At 37.1% G+C, this 22,231-nt stretch overlaps 2 protein-coding genes across 4 annotated transcripts in view; both read left to right on the top strand.

Moving 5' to 3' along the window:
• LOC133657125 (exportin-5) overlaps positions 1-1,186 on the top strand; it is a 41,800-nt gene extending 40,614 nt beyond the window's left edge. Inside the window, exon 33 of the mRNA XM_062058073.1 lies at positions 33-1,186. Coding sequence (XP_061914057.1) covers positions 33-182 — 150 coding nt within the window. The 3' untranslated portion in view covers positions 183-1,186. The remainder of the gene's footprint in view (positions 1-32) is intronic.
• Positions 1,187-2,908: 1,722 nt separating this feature from the next.
• LOC133656766 (cystatin-like) overlaps positions 2,909-22,231 on the top strand; it is a 45,981-nt gene continuing 26,658 nt past the window's right edge. For all 3 annotated transcript variants that reach the window (XM_062057606.1, XM_062057607.1, XM_062057605.1), the window contains exons 1-3: positions 2,909-3,226; positions 7,617-7,715; positions 7,800-7,842. In XM_062057606.1, coding sequence (XP_061913590.1) covers positions 2,984-3,226; positions 7,617-7,715; positions 7,800-7,842 — 385 coding nt within the window. In that variant the 5' untranslated portion in view covers positions 2,909-2,983. The remainder of the gene's footprint in view (positions 3,227-7,616; positions 7,716-7,799; positions 7,843-22,231) is intronic.

Genomic DNA, 22,231 nt, shown 5'->3' with positions numbered 1-22,231 from the left:
ACAAAACCAAACATATCTTCTCCTGCCAACAGAAAGCTCTGTGCCATCAGTTCAAGAAAGAAGTCCATATCAAGAATCTTCCGTCGCTTTTTAAGAAGGCGAAGCCGGACACGGATGTGCTGAGCAGCGAGGAGATTTCGGGGATCGCGGCACTCTTGGACCCAGAGAAAAACTCCTTGTAAGTGAAGAGCACCGACTTCATATCATGGGACTCAAGTGCTACTGAGGTGTGCCGTAACCAACATATCTGTCAACATTGCTTCATTCATTCTCGTTCTTCTTATTATTTTGATTATAACACTGCATCTTTCCATCCGGAGACTCAACCTCAAATCATATGCACATATCTTTTATTTTCAACGGGGAATAACATTCACACTAATTATAAATTAAGCTCCTGATTATATTTTGCATCAAAATCTTTGTTGAGGATGTACTCCTTCACTTAAAGCAGAGCAGTCCCGGGAAGGAAAGGGTGTGTCCAGAAAAATGTGGATAGCCACTTTGATCAATACTAAGAGGCTCACACTCGTTATTTTGATATAAATTCTATTAACCTGGATGGACGCTACTCTCAATGTGGATCATATGTTTATCGGGACATTTGCCATGAAAGCTATTTAACGGAACAAGATTTCAACGTCTTGTTAAAAAGTGGAAATAAGCTAAAGTTTTTAGTGTTGTGAGTGATGCAAAGTCCTGACTTTGGGTCAGATGAGTGAACAACCTGCAGAAAGCCCAAGTACTTTTTTAACTTCTGTTCTATATTTTCCATGTGCCTAAGTGTCATGGAAAAAGACATGTGCCCTTAAAGGTGCAACGTTTATATTCCTTTATGGTCCAAGCAATTGTTTTTAGTTACCATGTTTGTTTACAAATCTAATTAAGTTTTTTTCTTTCCGTAATGTAGATTTAGCCCTAAGTTTTTTTTCCTCTGCACATTTTGTGTTTTCTCTTCTTCATTGCATGCAGCAGGCAGCTTTGCATTTTAGATACTGTACCAAAAAAGGTCCCTCTGCCTCCTACAAACTTTCAAATTAGTTTTCAATAATATAGCCTCCACTGTCTCTGAAGATTGTCCACTTTTTGTTTAAAAAAAAAAACCACACAAACAAAACTTGTTCACGCTGACATTTTTAAGTGTAGTGCTGTTAGTAGTTTGCTTTTGAATAAAAGAAGTGATTTGTTAAAATGTCTCATGATCTTACTTCTCTTGTTGAAAAACTGTAAAGTGATGCGTATATATTTTTGAAGTGTGTTGTACAAAAATCAGACCGTTGGATAAAATGTCGTGGATACAGCCTATTTTAGAGGTGAATATAAATAATGTATAATGCGTGAGGTTAACTGTAAATGTTTTAGTATTTCTCCTTAAACATTACTGTTTTTTTATGCACAGTATGTATATAATTTTAATATGAAGCCACTGAATGTGCTATTTGATTTTTTTAATTAGGTAGTCAGATAATACAAATATTAGGGGGCACAAGTGAGCTATTTGCTTTTGGTAGCTACTGTAAAACGCCACAATAACAGCAATTTATTCACACAAAAAAAAATCCATGAGTAGACAAATACAGAGTAAGCCACCTTTTGCCAGGTAAATAATTATTGTCAAACAGTAAATAATATTATTAAATACTCCCAGTCTTTGGGGGCGCTAGTGAGCTTATGCTAGCTGGCACAATGTATTCATATTTCCTGTAGAAATACTTTCTACTAGAGCTGTGAATCTTTGGGTGTTCCACGATTCGATTCAATATTGATTCTTGGGGTCACGATTTGATTCAAAATCGGTTTTTTTTCTCAATTCAACACGATTCTCGATTCAAAAGCGATTTTTTTCCCCCGATTCTAAACGATTCTCTATTCATTCAATACATAGGATTTCAGCAGGATCTACCTCAGTCTGCTGACATGCAAGCAGAGTAGTAGATTTTTGTAAAAAGCTTTTATAATTGTAAAGGACAATGTTTTATCAACTGATTGCAATAATGTAAATTTGTTTTAACTATTAAATGAACCAAAAATATGACTTATTTTATCTTTGTGAAAATATTGGACACAGTGTGTTGTCAAGCTTATGAGATGCGATGCAAGTGTAAGCCACTGTGACATTATTGTTAATTTTTATCTTTTTTATAAATGTCTAATGATGTCAATGAGGGATTTTTAATCACTGCTATGTTGAAATTGTAACTAATATTGATACTGTTGTTGATAATATTCATTTTTGTTTCACTACTTTTGGTTTGTTCTGTGTCGTGTTTGTGTCTCCTCTCAATTGCTCTGTTTATTGCAGTTCTGAGTGTTGCTGGGTCGGGTTTGGTTTAGGAATTTGATTGCATTATGTTATTGCTGTGTATTGTTTTGTTGGATTGATTAATAAAAAAAATTAAAAATAAAAGGAATTTAAAAAATCGCTTTTTAAAAAATTAGACTCTATTCTGAATCGCAATTCGAATCGATTTTTTCCCACACCCGTACTTTCTACTATAGTTTGACTTATTGTAGGTGCTTAAAAAAAAAACCCAAAAATTAGTTATTTAAAAAAATGGATGACTCTTTTGTCACGATTATTTTTCACACCAATGTGTGTCTATAAAAATATCTACTAAATGCCCTTCAACACCCACCTTCATTATGCCACGTCCAACCCACACTACCACTGCGCACTAAAATGTTATTTTTATGTCTCTTCAGAAAGGATTCTCTAACTTTCACCAAAAAAAGTAGGAAAAAGTTTTGTGTGAGTAAAGGTTTTGTTTTATTATTCAACTGTAAACAAAAAAACGCTGCCTTATTTACGCCACTTTGTGCTACCTTGATGGCAACATAGCAACGTCGGTTGCTGGGCAACACGGCATTTCCGGTTGCGCGGTCAGTTTCAACTTAAGTCACAAATGAGCTGATAGCAAACAGGTGAGTCTCTTTCAAAACAATTTATTTTATTTTTTACCTTTATATACACGCCTCCGCCGACATGGACCCACTTTGGAAACACGTCTGGTGGGTTCACACCATGTTCGGCTGGGCGTGTGTTTTGTATTTTGTGACTTTCATTGGCAACAGTCGAGCTACGATGACCGGACAGCCTCGCCAAGTTCCGGTTACGGACCACGGAGTGGTGGCGGCGGCTCATTTCGCCGTGTCAGAATTCAACAGAGTGAACCCAGAGGAGCACTTTTTCTACCGAATTTTCAATATAACGTCGGCCAAAGTTCAGGTAAAAAAGTGTTGAGGTGAAGTCGTAATTGTTCAGGTGCTTGTGGACGGTTTCTATGGCGGGGTGGGCGTGGCTTTCCTCAAGCTAGCTTATTATGCAAACAAAACATTTGGTATTTGGTAGGCTAATTGTAAACTACAGGACATCATTAAATTAGCACAGCACGCACTCTAACAATAATTGTAAAAATAGCAAATATGGCAGCACATTGGAGAGTAGTGGATATACACTATATTGCCAAAAGTATTCGGTCACCCCTCCAAATGATCAGAATCAGGTGTCCTAATCACTTGGCCCGGCCACAGGTGTATAAAATCAAGCACTTAGGCATGGAGACTGTTTCTACAAGCATTTGTGAAAGAATGGGCCGCTCTCAGTGATTTCCAGCGTGGAACTGTCATAGGATGCCACCTGTGCAACAAATCCGGTCGTGAAATTTCCTCGCTCCTAAATATTCGAAAGTCACCCGTCGGCTTTATTATAAGAAAATGGAAGTGTTTGGGAACAACAGCAACTCAGCCACAAAGTGGTAGGCCACGTCAACTGACAGAGAGGGGTCAGTGGATGCTGAAGCGCATAGTGCAAAGACTTTCTGCACAGTCAGTTGCTACAGAGCTTCAAACTTTATGTGACCTTCCAATTAGCCCACGTAAAGTACGCAGAGAGCTTAATGGAAGAAGTTTCCATGGCTGAGCAGCTGGATCTAAGCCATACATCTCCAAGTCCAATGCAAAGCGTCGGATGCAGTGGTGTAAAGCAGTGGTCCCCAACCACCGGGACGTGGCCCGGTACCGGTCTGTGGACCGATTTGGTACTAGGCCGCACAAGAAATAGAAAAAAATAAAATAAAATAAATAAAGCTTTTTTATTTTAATTTGTTATTAAATCAACATAAAAAACACAATATATACATTATATATCAATATATATCGATACAGTCTGCAGGGATACAGTCCGTAAGCACACATGATTGTATTTCTTAATGACAAAAAAAAACCACACACAACCAGTCATAAGTTTTAGAACACCCTGAACCAAGACGTCTATAGTGGCGATATTTCAACTAAATTGTCCTGAGGGCCACATTTCCAGAGAGCTAAGGACTGGGCTGCTGGACTTCTCCCATCACTATTAGTCATATTTTTTTTATTATGGATAAAAAGCGTCCTGCGGTAGACATTGGATTTTGGTCTATTTTGTCAGCGCTATGCTGTTTTTTTAGAGACCTTATAGTCAAAGATCATCTCCATGACAGCCTTCTAGTGCAGAGGTGTCCAAACTTTGGCCCCTGAGGGGCCGCAAACTGGAAACTTTTTTATTTTTATTTTTTTTTAAGGAAAACCAAATATTTGTCAGCTTTGTGTTTTTATTAGGGGTGCATGATACATATCAGACTTATAATTAACATGTTAATGAGGAATTATGACATACAAATAAATCTGATAACCTAAAGAAATTGCTCCGATGTAAAGGGAAATGAATTGTATTTATATAGCGCTTTTTCTCTAGCTACTCAATGCACTTTACATAATGAAACCCATTATATACATTTAGGCTACATTTTTAAACCAGTGTGAGTGGCACTGGATGCAAGATGGGGTATAGTGTCATGCCCAAGGACACATCTGCAATAACTTGGATGGCGGAAGCTGGAATCGAACATAGAACCTTCAATTTGCTGGCACGGCCGCTCTTCTAACTGAGCCACGCACATAAACGATTGAAAAAAATGCTCCAATGAGGCACAATTTGGACAACGCTGATTCAGTGTTTTTAAAAATCTCCTGCAAAAAGTCAAGTTTTTTTTAACTGAATAGCCCAAATGATGAAAAAGAGGACCTAAAATAGGACGAAACAAATTAAACAAATGACTGACTGCATCTGGAACTACAGCAACACCTCAGTTACATAACTCTCATTCTGGAAAAAAATGTGTAACTGCCAAAAAGGAGAATAAACGCCTCAGTAATTTAAATCACAAATTTGGACCCAAGTGTTCTGTTTAAAGTTCAAGTTAAAAAGTCATTGCAAGGATCTGCCACCGTGTTTACACTGGTCCAAGTTACTGGTTCCAATGTTTGTCTCCAAAGTTTTGTACCGAACTAGGGGAGGCCGATAGAGATTAATTCCTGGGCCAGTGGGTGAATACCACTTCTCTAGAGCATCGTGCAGCGCTATGGAGTACCTGTAGCTTTGGTATGTGTCTAGTCGGTCAAGGGTTGATCCGCCGGCAATCCAAAACATGAATCCAAGTTATGCTAGTTCTACTTGAGTGTTTTGGAGAACTTGGAGTGAATAGCAATGCAACATACAGGTTCTACACACTTATGGGTCCTTCTGCAACAGTTGGGATGAGGTTTCTGGAGAATGATTTGATTTCCATAGTAGAAAAGGTAGTGTATGGACATCTTGTCTGAATGAAGTTGTATAGATAAATCATGGTAAATTAAAACCTGAAAGTTGTTCTTCTCTTTAGAGACTTTCAATGGTTTGCATGTATCATTCTTACTTTGGGTCAAGGTAGGTTTTACTTTGAAGCATCTACTCCTATTAATAAATTAAAACAATCTTTACATGGACAATAATAATCATTTCTGAGTTGCAATCATTTCTTAAGCTAATACGGTTGTCCTCATAGAATGAATCACACAAATGTTGACGTGTTGGTTAAATTTTAGTCTCTGAAAATCATTTATACATTTTGTTTACAATCTAAGTACTTCTTTCACGTCAGTAAGATCTGGGTAAACAATGCATCATGTCAACATTTGTACAAACCCCGTTTCCATGAGTTGGGAAATTGTGTTAGATGTAAATATAAACGGAATACAATGATTTGCAAATCCTTTTCAACCCATATTCAATTGAATGCACTACAAAGACAAGATATTTGATGTTCAAACTCATAAACTTTATTTTTTTTTTGCAAATAATAATTAACTTTGAATTTCATGGCTGCAACACGTGCCAAAGTAGTTGGGAAAGGGCATGTTCACCACTGTTACATGGCCTTTCCTTTTAACAACACTCACTAAACGTTTGGGAACTGAGGAGACACATTTTTTAAGCTTCTCAGGTGGAATTCTTTCCCATTCTTGCTTGATATACAGCTTAAGTTGTTCCGTTGTGATATTTTAGGCTTCGTAATGCGCCACACATTTTCAATGGGAGACAGGTCTGGACTACAGGCAGGCCTGTCTAGTACCCGCACTCTTTTACTATGAAGCCACGTTGATGTAACACGTGGCTTGGCATTGTCTTGCTGAAATAAGCAGGGGCGTCCATGGTAAAGTTGCTTGGATGGCAACATATGTTGCTCCAAAACCTGTATGTACCTTTCAGCATTAATGGCGCCTTCACAGATGTGTAAGTTACCCATGTCTTGGGCACTAATACACCCCCATACCATCACAGATGCTGGCTTTTCACCTTTGCGCCTATAACAATCCGGATGGTTCTTTTCCTCTTTGGTCCGGAGGACACAACGTCCACAGTTTCCAAAAACAATTTGAAATGTGGACTCGTCAGACCACAGAACACTTTTCCACTTTGTATCAGTCCATCTTAGATGAGCTCAGGCCCAGCGAAGCCGACGGCGTTTCTGGGTGTTGTTGATAAACGGTTTTCGCCTTGCATAGGAGAGTTTTAACTTGCACTTACAGATGTAGCGACCAACTGTAGTTACTGACAGTGGGTTTCTGAAGTGTTCCTGAGCCCATGTGGTGATATCCTTTACACACTGATGTCGCTTGTTGATGCAGTACAGCCTTAGGGATCGAAGGTCACGGGCTTAGCTACTTAAGTGCAGTGATTTCTCCAGATTCTCTGAACCCTTTGATTATATTACGGACGTAGATGGTGAAATCCCTAAATTCCTTGCAATAGCTGCTTGAGAAAGTTTTTTCTTAAACTGTTCAACAATTTGCTCACGCATTTGTTGACAAAGTGGTGACCCTCGCCCCATCCTTTTTTGTGAATGACTGAGCATTTCATGGAATGTACTTTTATACGCAATCATGGCACCCACCTGTTCCCAATTTGCCTGTTCACCTGTGGGATGTTCCAAATAAGTGTTTGATGAGCATTCCTCAACTTTTTCAGTATTTATTGCCACCTTTCCCAACTTCTTTGTCACGTGTTGCTGGCATCAAATTCTAAAGTTAATGATTATTTGCAAAAAAAAAAAGTTTATCAGTTTGAACATCAAATATGTTGACTTTGTAGCATATTCAACTGAATATGGGTTAAAAATTATTTGCAAATAATTGTATTCCGTTTATATTTACATCTAACACAATTTCCCAACTCGTATGAAAACAGGGTTTGTACTTCAGGGAATTCTTTCAGCGTATCTTTTATTCTTTTCATAACTCATTCCTTTTGCCGGCAGGTGGTGGTTGGTTTGAAGTACTTCCTGGATGTGGAGCTGGTCCGCACGGTGGTCTGCACAAACATGCCCCAAACTTGTCTTTACCACTTTTTAATCAAGGCAAGTTTGGCCTAAAGTGTTGTAACCGAGTCAAGGCGAGTTTAATTGTGCACATGTCTTTTTATTAATGTGATTTAATTACAGGGGCTTCAGTGCAACTTCATTGTGACAGAAATCCCCTGGCAAGGTACTTACGTGCTTTCTCAAACCAAGTGTCAACCTCTAACTTCTTGATTACTGCTTTTTAAAGTAAAGTCATCACTGAGCTGTGTGTGTGTGTTCATATAAAGCTGTCAAGGAGTCTAAAATATAATGCTTATATGAGCAGTACTCAACTAAAAGTCTAAAAATCTACTGAGTGGAAGAAAAAAGGTGAATTCAAATGTATACAATTTCATTTATCGGGTGCATTTATATTGTCTACTGTAACAAACTATGTAAAATGTAGTGAGGTGCAGAGGTTTTAACAGTGTGGGACAATGGGCCTCCCCTTAAATATAAATGTATTTTTATGTGTATTCTCGTTATTACACAATTACATTTTTTCACATAGAAATTGATGGATAACTCGCTTTGAAATCATAAGTCAGGGGACAAGCAAATCTTAAAGTATTTTCATTTGACTGAAAATGTTTTGAAATCTGTTAATTTTGTGCATATACAGATAATATTTAAGACATGCAATTGAGGAAAAAAACGGTGACGTGATTTTTATGAAGCACATAAGTTTGACACATGTGCCCTACTGTAGACACTAAGAACAAAAAATTAGGGATGTCCAATAATATCGGACTGACGATATTATCGGCCGATAAATGCTTTAAAAATGTAATATTGGAAATTATCGGTATCTGTTTCAAAATTATCGGTATCGGTTTCAAAAAGTAAAATTTATGACTTTTTAAAACACCGCTGTGTACACGGACGTAGGGAGCAGTACAGAGCGCCAATCACATAATATCTACGGCTTTTCACACACACAAGTGAATGCAAGCATACTTTGTCAACAGCCATACAGGTCACACTGAGGGTAGCCGTATAAACAACTTTAACACTGTTACAAATATGCGCCACACTGTGAACCCACACCAAACAAGAATGACACACATTTCGGGAGAACATCCGCACCGTAACACAACATAAACACAACAGAACAAATACCCAGAAACCCTTGCAGCACTAACTCTTCCGGGACGCTATAATATACACCCCCGCTACCCCCAACCCCGCCCACCTCAACCTCCTCATGCTCTCTCAGGGAGAGCATGTCCCAAATTCCAAGCTGCTGTTTTGAGGCATGTTAAAAAAAATAATGCACTTTGTGACTTCAATAATAAATATGGTTGGCATTTTTTTCCATAACTTGAGTTGATTTATTTTGTAAAACCTTGTTCCAGCGGGGCATTACAACAGAATTAGGCATAATAATGTGTTAATTCCACGACTGTATATATCTGTATCGGTTGATATCGGAATCGGTAATTAAGGTTTGGACAATATCGGATATCTACAAAAAAGCCATTATCGGACATCTCTACTAAAAATCAATAATTTTTCCCTTTTCACAAAACTTAAATTTGTGTGGCACGTTTGAGAAAAATATTTTTCTTTCTTTTTCTGAAGCCGCTGCACCTCCATAGGAAGGCCCGGCTCACACTTTGAAAACCACTGCTTCAAAAGAAAACTTAAGTTGAAAATGACTTTAATAAGTACAAACTAAAAAAACTACGTCATTACAGCAATGCCAGTAAATGTAATAATTAGTGCGGTCAACTATCAATTACAGTTGATTTTGATTAAACACAGGTTATTACTTTCTTGCATAATTTAAATAAACTTAAAGAGCCTGATATTTTGACACAAGTGTAATTTTATTGTCAGAATGTCATTCAGGAACATATAACATTTTATTTTAGCACAATATTTGTTGAAAACTTTGGTAACAATTGTATCTAAAGCATCACTGAGGTTGATTTTGATGTGAAATCTGCCAGTGAGCACACTAGTCTCCCCACTCATTGACCTGATCACCGACCATATAACAGCCCATGTCGCCTTTCAGGTAACCATCTGTTGTCAAGGCAGTTCTTCTCAAATAGCGGGGCAGGCCCAGGAGAACACGCTTTATCAATATCATGCAGTATCACGCTTCAAACCTTCCTTTGCAAAGCTGTGCACTACAAAGCGTCCTCATTTTAGCCATTATCCTGTCTTCCTAATTCTGATTAAAAAACAAAAAAAAATCAGCGCACATTGTTAAATTTTTGTTTTGTAGGTTAAAGTTTTTCGTATATTACGCTGCTGTGGTAATATTGCCTATCAATATGAATTTATTATTGAGTTTATTCAATTTCAATTTGTCAGTATCAAATGGTTGAAGTCGGTCAAAAATGTTCATAGTCTAAATAAGGATTTCATTTTTAAAATATTTCATTCAAATTGATGCACTTTAAATGTTTTCTGTTTCAGACTAAAAACAGTGTTAGTTATTCTTTGTTGTAAGATGCTCTCTTAAATGTTTAAAAGGATAGGATGTTACGCAGAGGTGTACTTTTAACAATTTTATAGACAAATTATACTATTTGTAGGCGAGGCGGAGAGAGGGGGGCCACAAAATGTTTTCTTCTTCCTAGGGTTGGGTCTAACAGAAAATAAGCGAGAAGCACTGTGTTAAGGTAAAGGAGTACAGTATGTGTGCTCAAAATAAATTGCATGGTTAATCTGTAACAAATGGAAAAAATGGATTTACATATAAACATAGACACACACACACAACCAGTCATAAATTTTAGAACACCCTGAGCCAAAGCGTCTTTAGTGGCGATATTTCAACTAAATTGTTCTTAGGGCCACATTTCCATAGAAGAAGAATAGAATGGACTTTATTGTCATTATTATTGCATATAACGAGATTAAGGACTCCAATTTAAGGTGCGGTAGTGGAAACAAATATGGAATAAAAATAAATCACACAAGAATTAATAATGATGAAAAATAAAAATTGAAATAAACAGACTACTATCCAATAAAAACAATAAGCAATCCTGTACAATATACAAAACAATATACAAAATACTGTACAATATACAGAACAAAACAAGAGTACCGAAGTAATAACAGTGTCAGACGTATTGTACTCGAAGGGTAATATTGCACAGTAGGGTATTAGGGTAGGATATTGTATAGGGGTGAATTATTTATTACAAGTTTGAGCTCAGGACCGGGGTGCCGGACTTCTCCCATCACTATTAGTCTTTTTTTTTTTTTTTATTATGGAGAAAAAGCGTCCTCTGCACTAGACATTTGATTTGGTTCTATTTTGTCAGAGGAGCGCTATGCTGTTTTTTAGAGAGCTTGTAGTGAAAGATCATCTCCATGACAGCCTTCTATTGCAAAGGTGTCCAAACTTTTTCCCCTGAAGGCCGCAAACCGGAAAATCGTAAGATTTGGGGGCCTAATTTTTTAAATTTAATTTTCAAAGCAAATACGATCTAATTTTTTTTTTAAGGCAAAAATATATTTGTCAGCTTTGTGTTTTTATTAGAGGTGCACTATAAATATCAGACTTATAATTAACGTGTTAATATGAGGAATTATGACATACAAATAAACTCATACTCATGAGTTCTATACATGATTAATACGGTATTTTTTTGTGGTAAATCACATTACCGTATTTTTCGGGCTATAAGTCGCAGTTTTTTTCATAGTTTGGCCGGGGGTGTGACTTATACTCAGGAGCGACTTATGTGTGAAATTATTAACACATTACCGTAAAATATCAAATATTATTTAGCTCATTCACGTAAGAGACTAGACGTATAAGATTTCATGGGATTTAGCGATTAGGAGTGACAGATTGTTTGGTAAACGTATAGCATGTTCTATATGTTACAGTTATTTGAATGACTCTTACCATAATATGTTACGTTAACATACCAGGCACGTTCTCGGTTGGTTATTTATGCCTCATATATCGTACACTTATTCAGCCTGTTGTTCATTATTCTTTATTTATTTTAAATTGCCTTTCAAATGTCTATTCTTGGTGTTGGGTTTTATCAAATAAATTTCCCCAAAAAATGTGGCTTATACTCCAGTGCGACTTACGTAGGTTTTTTTCCTTCTTTATTATGCATTTTCGGCCGGTACGACTTATACTCCGAAGCGACTTATACTCCGAAAAATACAGTAGTTAACTGTTATTTTTGACATCCCTATTAATAATGCTTTACAACAGTGTTTTTCAACCTTTTTTGAGCCAAGGCACATTTTGTTCATAAAAAAAATACGGAAGCACACCACCAGCAGAAAAGGTTAAAAAATGAAACTCCACCAGGTTGTTGTGCCTTATTTTGAGTTTGTTGTTGTTTCCTGTGTGTAGTGCTTTAGTTTCTGTCTTGCGCTGTTATTTTGGTGACCTTTCCTGTTTTGTTGGTTTTTCTCCTGTAGCAGCTTCTCTCCTTTCTTTGAGTGCTATTGCCCGCACCTGCTTTGTTTTCGCAATCAAGACTATTTAAGTTGTGCGTACGCTATCCTTTTTTGTGGGGACATTGTTGATTGTCATGTCATCTACGGATGTGCTTTGTGGACGCCGTCTTTGCTCCACACGCTGTAAGTTTTTGCTGTCGTCCAGCATTCTGTTTTTGTTGACTTTGTAGCCAGTTCAGTTTTACTTTTGTTTTACATAGCCATCCCTATGCTTCAGTGCCTTTTCCTAGCGGGACTTGCCTTTTGTTAATTTTTGGTTTAAGCGTTACATACCTTTTTACCTGCACGCGGTCTCCCGCTGTGCTCTGCATATTGGGATCACGACAAACCATCCTTGACGCGTTCCGACTAATACAAAGCAATGAACTACCTGCTGCCACCTACTGATATGGATTATTACAAGATTACCCTGCCAAGCTCTACACAGCACAGGCACTAGACGACGACACATTACGATTATTGATTTGCAAAAATATTTTTTGGACCAATTAGGTGAAGTTGCATTATTTCCCACGGCACACCAGACAATATCTCACCGCCGCGGGACAGTGGTTGAAAATCACTGCTTTACAACAAGTGCAACCAACACCACACAGCTCAAGACAAGTTTCATGGTGCACATGTCCTGGCTTCAACGTACAGTGGAACTACGATACTTGAAATGTACTTTCATAGTAACCATTACTGGGTGAATTGCTGGCCTATTGTCTTACACATCATTCTTCCATTTTAAATGTTCCCTATTCCACCGAAAAAGTTAGTCAAGTACAATAACTGAAAGAAAACATACTTTAGATAAGTAAAAGTAGGCCTTCACATACAGACAAAAAAATACTAAATGACTGTAACTCCACTAAATGTACAGTCATTTGTTGCTTTCCACCTCTGCCTATGAGCATAAACAATAGCCCAGTGACCTGCACTCTTAAAGTCTGCATTGTATGCGCCTTGCCCAAAGAAAAAAAAGTGGCAATTATTCCAGTGAGTGACCGGGGGCAGCTTTACTGTGCTTCATCTCTCAGTGTGAGTCCTGGCAGCTGTAAGACTCCGCTTGCGTGTCAAGCCCGCACAGACACATGGCTCTGCTAAAACGGAGACCAGGCCGCACCTCTCGACGCTATACTGTACCACCTCGCCCTCCAGAAGGGCTGTGTGTGTGTATGGAGGATTACTGGTATTTTCAGATTACTGCTCAGCAAGACTGAACTGTCTGCTGCTCTGACCCCCTTTTTTTTTTTTTTTTGTAGAAAAAGACTAGACATAATGGCTTCCCCAATAAAAAGCTAATCTTGCTTTAATGCTGCAGAATATGCTTAAGTAAATGTCCCTTTTATGGTGCCAGGTTTACCATCGGGTTGAGAGCCGAAATGGATAGTGGTTCTCCCCTTGGTTCCACAAAAATAAATAAATATATAACCATAACACAGTGGTTCTTAACCTGGGTTCGATCGAACCCTAGGGGTTTGGTGAGTCGGCCTCAGGGGTTCGACGGAGGTATAGACACATCCGACTTATCGTGTAAATAAAAACTTCTCCCTATCGGCGTATTACGGATACCCCCAAACAATGTTCCCTCTAATTTTCCATCTGATTTGCAGGTTTTTTGATTGATCGATTGAAACTTTTACTTGTAGATTGCAAAGGAAGAGAATACATTATATGAAACAGTACAGTTTACACAGTACAGTACATATTCCGTACAATTGACCACTAAATGGTAACACCCGAATAAGTTTTTCAACTTGTTTGTTCCACGTTAATCAATTCATGGTAATGTGTGTAAGGTGTGTAATTTGTTGTGAGTTCATGCATTGTGTTGGTTTTGTTCTTTGAACAAGGTGATGCTCATGCACGGTTCATTTTGTGCACCAGTAAAAAAACATGTGACTTTTTCTTGAATTTGAAAAAAAAACCAACATTTTATTTTTCACTAAAGAAGGGTTCGGTGAATGCGCATATGAAACTGGTGGGGTTCGGTACCTCCAACAAGGTTAAGAACCACTGCCATAACACAAAAGTACACCAAAGGTTCCTAAACTGACCCAAAATGAGCCACTGCTCGTTTTTTATTGCGGCAACTTAAACTTCAAATTTGAACTCTGGCACCAAAACAAAATAAATATAAGTTTGTGTACATGTTACCATAATATTGAAATATACCTTGCATGAATTAATAAGCAACACAGAATAATGTTGCATCAAACAGGGATTTTTTTAAATTAGATCTCAAACTGAAAGTATGTAATTTTGGCCCATAATATTGACATTTGATGGTCATACAATAATGATAAAGAACATAGAATGAAAACATTTATTTATGTATTTATTTGACAGGGACAGTACAATTAAACATTGCTACCCACAGGTAGCCGATGTCAAAGCACATAGGACTTCTAGCCACAGGCTAATTTGCAACCCTTGTCCCCAGTTAGATTTTAAAAAAAGATGAGAAAAGTGGAAAAACACATACAAAAGGATTAAGACAAGTACAAAAATAAAAACACATTGAAAAGAAATGGCCCCATTTGTCCGTACTACACCCAGTTCTAATGCTCACACTTCCGAATGAAAACATGAAATGTATGGCCATAACAACTTACACACATACTGTACATAACTAACACAAGACATGAATTTATACAACAAACGAATGCATTTTGGCAATCCGCATGTTGACCACAACCAGACCAGGTGATATCCTTAGTTATTTTAGTCTGTTCTTTACCATTCATGCTTTATATACACTATGGGTTCATTTTGTGCCAATAAATGACATCTCTTCGTAAGTTTGGGTGCAACATTTTTCATTTGGGTTTCAAGAAGTCATGCATGAAACTCCAAATCTTCCTACCAGTATGCTGTATCAGTACAACACAAAAGACAAAGCAGATACCGATAGTTATCAATATATGATATCAAACCCAACTCCATAATTACTAATATTACACATAACATGCTTACAGTTAATCTTTTTAATTGATAAGTTGTGCAGGTATGCAAAATAAATTGATTTTTTAGCCGACAAGTGCATGTACAGTATATGGTATCAGTTGTGTCTGAATTAGATAACATGTTGGCTCGCTAAGTGGCATTAGTGAAAAAGGGCTGGTGTTTGTTTACAGTAAAAGCCTTATGGATAAGTGATCCCCCCCACACACACACCCTTCCTCCCTCCTCCCCCACTCAGCCCCTAATGTCTTTAATCATGGACGTCTTAATCAAACGGGCCGAAATGTAAAGAATTGGCTGGCATTCGTTGGCACGGGTTAGGAATGTGGGTGAAGGGGCGGGGCATACACCCTCTTTAATATGTGATGTCAATGGGTGCCAGGTCCATCCGTGCCCGGTCCATCTGCCGCGTAGGCCCACCCACCCACCGACACACTAACAGGTGCTCCTACAGTATGGGTGTGTGTTTTCGCCACTCACGTCGTCCGTCGGGCCCTGCCCCTGTCCTCACTTAGCCTGGGCAGCAGATGGTGAAGGGGGTAAGGCTTGGAGCCCCCACCTCTTTACTCCAAGCTACCCCTTTTTTTCCCTCCCCACTCTGGAAGACTACAGCTTCCCCACCCTTCTTTGTGTTGTTGAAGAGTGCTGCTGAAAGGCGAACCCCAGCTCCCCCCCATACTCACACACACATATAAACTCTTGGCTGGCTGCCATTGGCGGGACTCAGTCAGGTGTCCTAATGCTTCAGTTAGGGGCGGAAACGCTGGTTAATCTGCCCATCGCGTGCCACCGGCCACGGCCTGGCCTCTTTGTGTCTGGCACCCCTCTGATCGCTCCCTCCACCCCTTCATCTGTCCTTACCCCTACCATCCATCCCAACCTAGTTTCTCCATTCGCAAGACGGTGTCATCCTTTCTTAAAACTGCAGCCTGTCTTACTCATCATGGGATCATTCGTGTTTCGGTCAAATCCATTTTTTTCTTTTTTTTAAACACAGATGTCCTACATTTCTGTTGATAAAATCAGTTGTGAACGGAGTAGGTGCACGTTGAAGTTAATACAAGATTTATATCCAATAAAATTATTTTTATTACAGTATATCTTCCCAAGTGACAGTCGGTTAGATTAGTCAGTGTACAGCTTGTACAGCAGTATAGTTTTACTATCCACCTAAAATGACAGCTATTTTTGGGTAAACAACTGGCAACACAAGTGTGCAGGGAAATAGCACAATTATTGCATGGATTTGGTTGAAATCATGCAGCTATGTAAAAATAGTTTTGGACTTTTTAAAGATGGTATTCACGTATCTAGAACATATCTAGATAAACCCCTAAATAAGATTTTAAAAAAAACAATTTTTTTGTGCTTTTCTGTTGATGAAATCAGTTGTGAACAGAGTACGTGCACGGTGAAGTTGATACAAGATTTACATCCAATAAAATAATCATTTTTATTACAGTATATCTTCCCAAGTGACAGTCAGTTAGATTAGTCAGTGTACAGCTTGTACAGCACTATAGTTTTACTATCCGACTTATAACCGACGTTAGTGATCATCTGCCAGTTTTTACAATATATGATGGACACTACAAGAAGAACATGGAAGACAAAAGGACATTTCGAAGACTGTGCACAGAGAAGAGGATGACTGCTTTCAAAATTGAGCTACAAAAGCAAGATTGGGACAATGTGTACAATGAAAAAGAGGTTGATGAAGCATATGAACATTTCTTAAACAAGTTCATAATACTTTATGACAAACATTGTCCATGGATACAACTTAGTAATAAACAGAGAAATAATAATCAACCATGGATGACAAAAGGATTAAAAAATGCTTGTAAGAAGAAGAATACACTATATAGAGAATTTATAGCACAAAGAACTATATAGGCAGAAATTAAGTACAAAAAGTATAAAAACAAGTTAACAGACATACTACGATCATGTAGAAAAGAATATTACAGTGAATTATTGGACAGGAACAAAAATAATATGAGAGCAACATGGGGCATCCTCAATAGCATTATTAAAAATGGCACAAAGAGGGACTACCCTCAATACTTTTTAGACGGAAATAAAAACAATGACAACATAAAGGAAGTAGTTGAAAGCTTCAATAATTATTTTGTAAATATTGGACCAAAATTGGAAGAAAGGATTCCAGACCCAGTTCCAATTGAGGACTATAATGATACCATAGAGCGAAATCCCAACTCCATGTTCCTCAGTAATGTGACACAGGAGGAAATAGTTACAATCGTGAAAAAATGTAAATCTAAGACTTCAACTGATTGTAATGGAATTGATATGGAAACGATAAAAAAGGTTATAGAAGAGATCTCAGGACCATTAATGTATATTAGTAATCTATCATTTCAAACAGGTACATTCCCAAACAAAATGAAAATAGCTAAAGTTGCACCAATTTATAAGACTGGAGATAAACATCAATTTACAAATTATAGACCTGTTTCTTTACTTCCACAATTTTCTAAAATCATTGAAAAACTGTTTAATAACAGATTAGAGAGTTTCATAACTAGAAATAGAATACTCGAAGAGAACCAATATGGATACAGAGCTAATGTCTCAACTTCAATGGCTTTAATTGAATTTACAGAAGAAATTACCAATGCAATAGACAGTAAAAAAATGTGCAGCAGCAGTTTTTATGGATCTAACTAAAGCATTTGACACAATTAATCACAATATTTTAATCAAAAAACTAGAACGATATGGCATCAGAGGGTTAGTCTTAAACTGGATAAGAAGTTATCTAACGAACAGGAAACAATATGTGAAGATAGGCGAACACACGTCTACAACGCTAAATATATCCTGTGGTGTACCTCAGGGATCAATATTAGGACCTAAATTATTCAATCTCTATATAAATGACATTTGTAAAGTTACAAAAGATTTAAAGTTAGTATTATTTGCGGATGATACAACAGCGTTTTGTTCAGGAGAGAACACACAGGAGATAATACAAATAATAACAGAAGAAATTAACAAATTAAAAAGATGGTTTGACAAAAACAGACTATCGTTGAATCTTAGTAAAACTAAAATAATGCTATTTGGTAATAGTAGAAGAGAAAGTCAAACACAAATACAAATAGACGGAATAGAAATTGAAAGAGTAAATGAAACCAAATTTCTAGATATAATGATTGATGATAAATTGAACTGGAAATCTCACGTAAAAAATATACAACATAAAGTAGCAAGAAACATGTCAATAATGAATAAAGCAAAACATGTTCTAGACAAAAAATCACTTCATATTCTATACTGCTCACTAGTGTTACCATATCTGAGCTACTGTGTAGAAATATGGGGAAATAATTACAAAAGTACACTTCATTCATTAACGGTGTTACAAAAAAGATCAGTTAGAATAATGCATAATGTAGGATATAGAGAACATACAAATCCTTTATTGAATCAAAGATACTGAAATTCCACAACATAGTGAATTTGCAAACAGCTAAAATTATGCACAAAGCAAACTATAACCTGCTACCCAAGAATATACAACAATTCTTCTCAACAAAAGAGGAGAAATATAATCTTAGGGAAAAATGTAATTTAAAACATTTGTACGCACATACAACACTTAAGACCTTCAGTATATCAGTATGTGGAATTAAATTATGGAATGGATTAAGCAAATCAATCAAACAATGTACTAATATGATCCACTTCAAGAAACTCTTCAAACTTAAAGTGTTTACAAAGTACAAAGAAGAAGAACCATGACAAACATTTTCAATTTATTTCATCCATCCATTCATTCATTCTTAAAGTAATCTTACTTATCTCATCATATGAAACATGACTTCACCAATTATTATTAAATTCTTACTATTATTTATTTATTTATTTTTATTGTGATTACCTATGGAGTTTATTGTGAATAAATTGAGAACAGGAAGTGAATAAAAAAGTTTCAGCAACTGTTATGTAAAGAAAAGGGGTAGGATTAAATAAGCTCTGCTTCTTCCTACTCCTTTTCGAACATGTTGAAAAGAGAAACTGGAAATTGTGATGTATCATGTTGTATGCTTGCATGTTCGAAATAAACTCAAACTCTAACTCTAACTCTATCCACCTAAAATGACTGGCAACACAAGTGTGCAGGGAAATAGCACCGTTATTGTATGGATTTGGTTGAAATCATGCAGCTCTGTAAAACACATGTAAAAATAGTTTTGTACTTTTCATATCTGGAACATAACTAGATAAAACTCTCTAAATACGATTTTTTAAAAAAACAATTTTTTTTTACAAAAAGTGCCAAAAAAATCCAATATAAAAAGGCCAGAATATGAATTTAAATAATTATATAACCTATAATTTTTCACCTTAATATGATTATAATATGTCAAGTTCTCCTTTACTTCAGAGTGTCAAATAGAGATGAGTTAATTCACGTAGAAGATAGGTAATATGAACCATAATAATACATCATCATTATTATTATTATTATTAGTGCATGTCTTTGGGGTTGTCTCCCCATGTCTTTAAAAACTAGCCACACTAGTGTTTCTAACTTTAATCAAGGGTCTTTTGAGGCCCCACAGTTATGGGCATTTAATTGCAAAAGTGAAACGTATACGTACACTACCGTTCAAAAGTTTGGGGTCACATTGAAATGTCCTTATTTTAGAAGGAAAAGTACTGTACTTTTCAATGAAGATAACTTTAAACTAGTCTTAACTTTAAAGAAATACACTCTATACATTGCTAATGTGGTAAATGACTATTCTAGCTGCAAATGTCTGGTTTTTGGTGCAATATCTACATAAGTGTTTGGAGGCCCATTTCCAGCAACTATCACTCCAGTGTTCTAATGGTACAATGTGTTTGCTCATTGGCTCAGAAGGCTAATTGATGATTACAAAACCCTTGTGCAATCATGTTCACACATCTGAAAACAGTTTAGCTCGTTACAGAAGCTACAAAACTGACCTTCCTTTGAGCAGATTGAGTTTCTGGAGCATCACATTTGTGGGGTCAATTAAACGCTCAAAATGGCCAGAAAAAGAGAACTTTCATCTAAAACTCGACAGTCTATTCTTGTTCTTAGAAATGAAGGCTATTCCACAAAATTGTTTGGGTGACCCCAAACTTTTGAACGGTAGTGTATCTTTCTCTTTTGATGACAATGATAAATAAATGATAAATGGGTTATACTTGTATAGCGCTTTTCTACCTTCAAGGTACTCAAAGCGCTTTGACAGTATTTCCACATTCACCCATTCACACACACATTCACACACTGATGGCGGGAGCTGCCATGCAAGGCGCTAACCAGCAGCCATCAGGAGCAAGGGTGAAGTGTCTTGCTCAAGGACACAACGGACGTGACTAGGTTGGTAGAAGGTGGGAATCGAACCAGGAACCCTCCGATTGCTGGCACGGCCACTCTACCAACTTCGCCACGCCGTCCCTGATGGATTTATTATATTTTTACCTATCGCCTCTCCTTGTTTAAATGTTAGTGCTGTGTGTGAACATTTAAAGGTGAGCTTTGATGTCGTTATGACGTCTGTGTTGAGCGAAGTGTTCCATACTAGGTTTGCCACTGTCGAGGTGGAACAAACCATTTTGCATTTTTGATAATGGCTGAAATTAGTCTTAGACGTTTTTAATTTGATTCAAGCAACCTTATTACTGAACTTTCACAGCTATATCTATTTTATATTAACGTTTATTAAGTTTTTTTTTGTAATACATTTCATATTTTAAATGGCAGAAAAAATATATATTTTTCACACTTTACGGAGCAGCCTGACTCAGATGGTAGAGCGGCTGGTCAGAAACTTGAGGGTTCCTGGTTCGAATCCAGCTTCCACTAGCCTAATCACTGCCGTTGTGTCCTTAGGCAAGACACTTCACCCACCTTTCCCCCAGTGCCACCCTCTCTGGTGTCAGTAGCTTAATGTAGAAAATGGGTATAATGAAAAAGTGCTATATAAATATAATTCACTTCACGTTACAGTCCAGGTGACCCCTTTTGCTTGGGGCCCTGGTACAACATCAAGCATGGTGGTGGCAGAGTCTTGGTCTGGGGCTACACGAGTGCTGCCAGTACTGTGGAGCTGTGGTTCATAGGAACTCATATGGTGCTTTAAGACATGGCTAGCTAGCTACCGGCTAAACTCCATCCGCAGTCTGCAGTATTTTAGCTACTTCTAAATCACTAATCCTCGTCTCCATGGCAAAAAATAAAGTATGTTTCTTACAAGTATCATCCCTGCAGGACGAGGAATAGCTAAACATGCTTCACTACACACCGTAGCTCACCGGCGTCACAATGTAAACACATGCCATTGGTGGATCTACACCTGACATCCACTGTAATGATACCAAGTACATGAGCGTATCTAGTCGATACTACTATGATTACCGTAGTTTTCGGAGTATAAGTCGCTCCGGAGTATAAGTCGCACCGGCCGAAAGTGCATAATATAGAAGGAAAAAAACTTATATAAGTCGCATTTTTTGGGGAAATTTATTTGATAAAAGCCAACACCAAGAATAGACATTTGAAAGGCAATGTAAAATAAATAAAGAATAGTGAACAGCAGGCTGAATAAGTGTATGTTATATGAGGCATAAATAACCAACTGAGAACGTGCCTGGTATGTTAACGTAACATATTATGGTAAGAGTCATTCAAATAACTATAACATATAGAACATGCTATACGTTTACCAAACAATCTGTCACTCCTAATCGCTAAATCCGAGGAAATCTTATACGTCTAGTCTCTTACGTGAATGAGCTAAATAATATTATTCGATATTTTACAGTAATGTGTTAATAATTCCACATATAAGTCGCTCCTGAGTATAAGTCGCACCCCCAAAACTATGAAAAAAAACTGCGACTTATAGTCCGAAAAATACGGTACATCGATATTTTTTAGAATCACAAAATCTTCTTTCGTTTTTAAAAAATGTATATTATGTTGAAAAACTCAGGAAATATGTCCCTGGACACATGAGGACTTTGAATATGACCAATGTATGATCCTGTAACTACTTGGTATCGGATTGATACCCAAATTTGTGGTATCATCCAAAACTAATGTAAAGTATCCTAACAACAGAAGAATAAGT

Source organism: Entelurus aequoreus, linkage group LG09, assembly GCF_033978785.1.
Source record: "Entelurus aequoreus isolate RoL-2023_Sb linkage group LG09, RoL_Eaeq_v1.1, whole genome shotgun sequence".
NCBI classification, from domain to species: Eukaryota; Metazoa; Chordata; class Actinopteri; order Syngnathiformes; family Syngnathidae; genus Entelurus; species Entelurus aequoreus.
The sequence above is the reverse complement of the archived record's forward strand: the minus strand, read 5'-3'. Positions and strand labels throughout refer to the sequence as shown.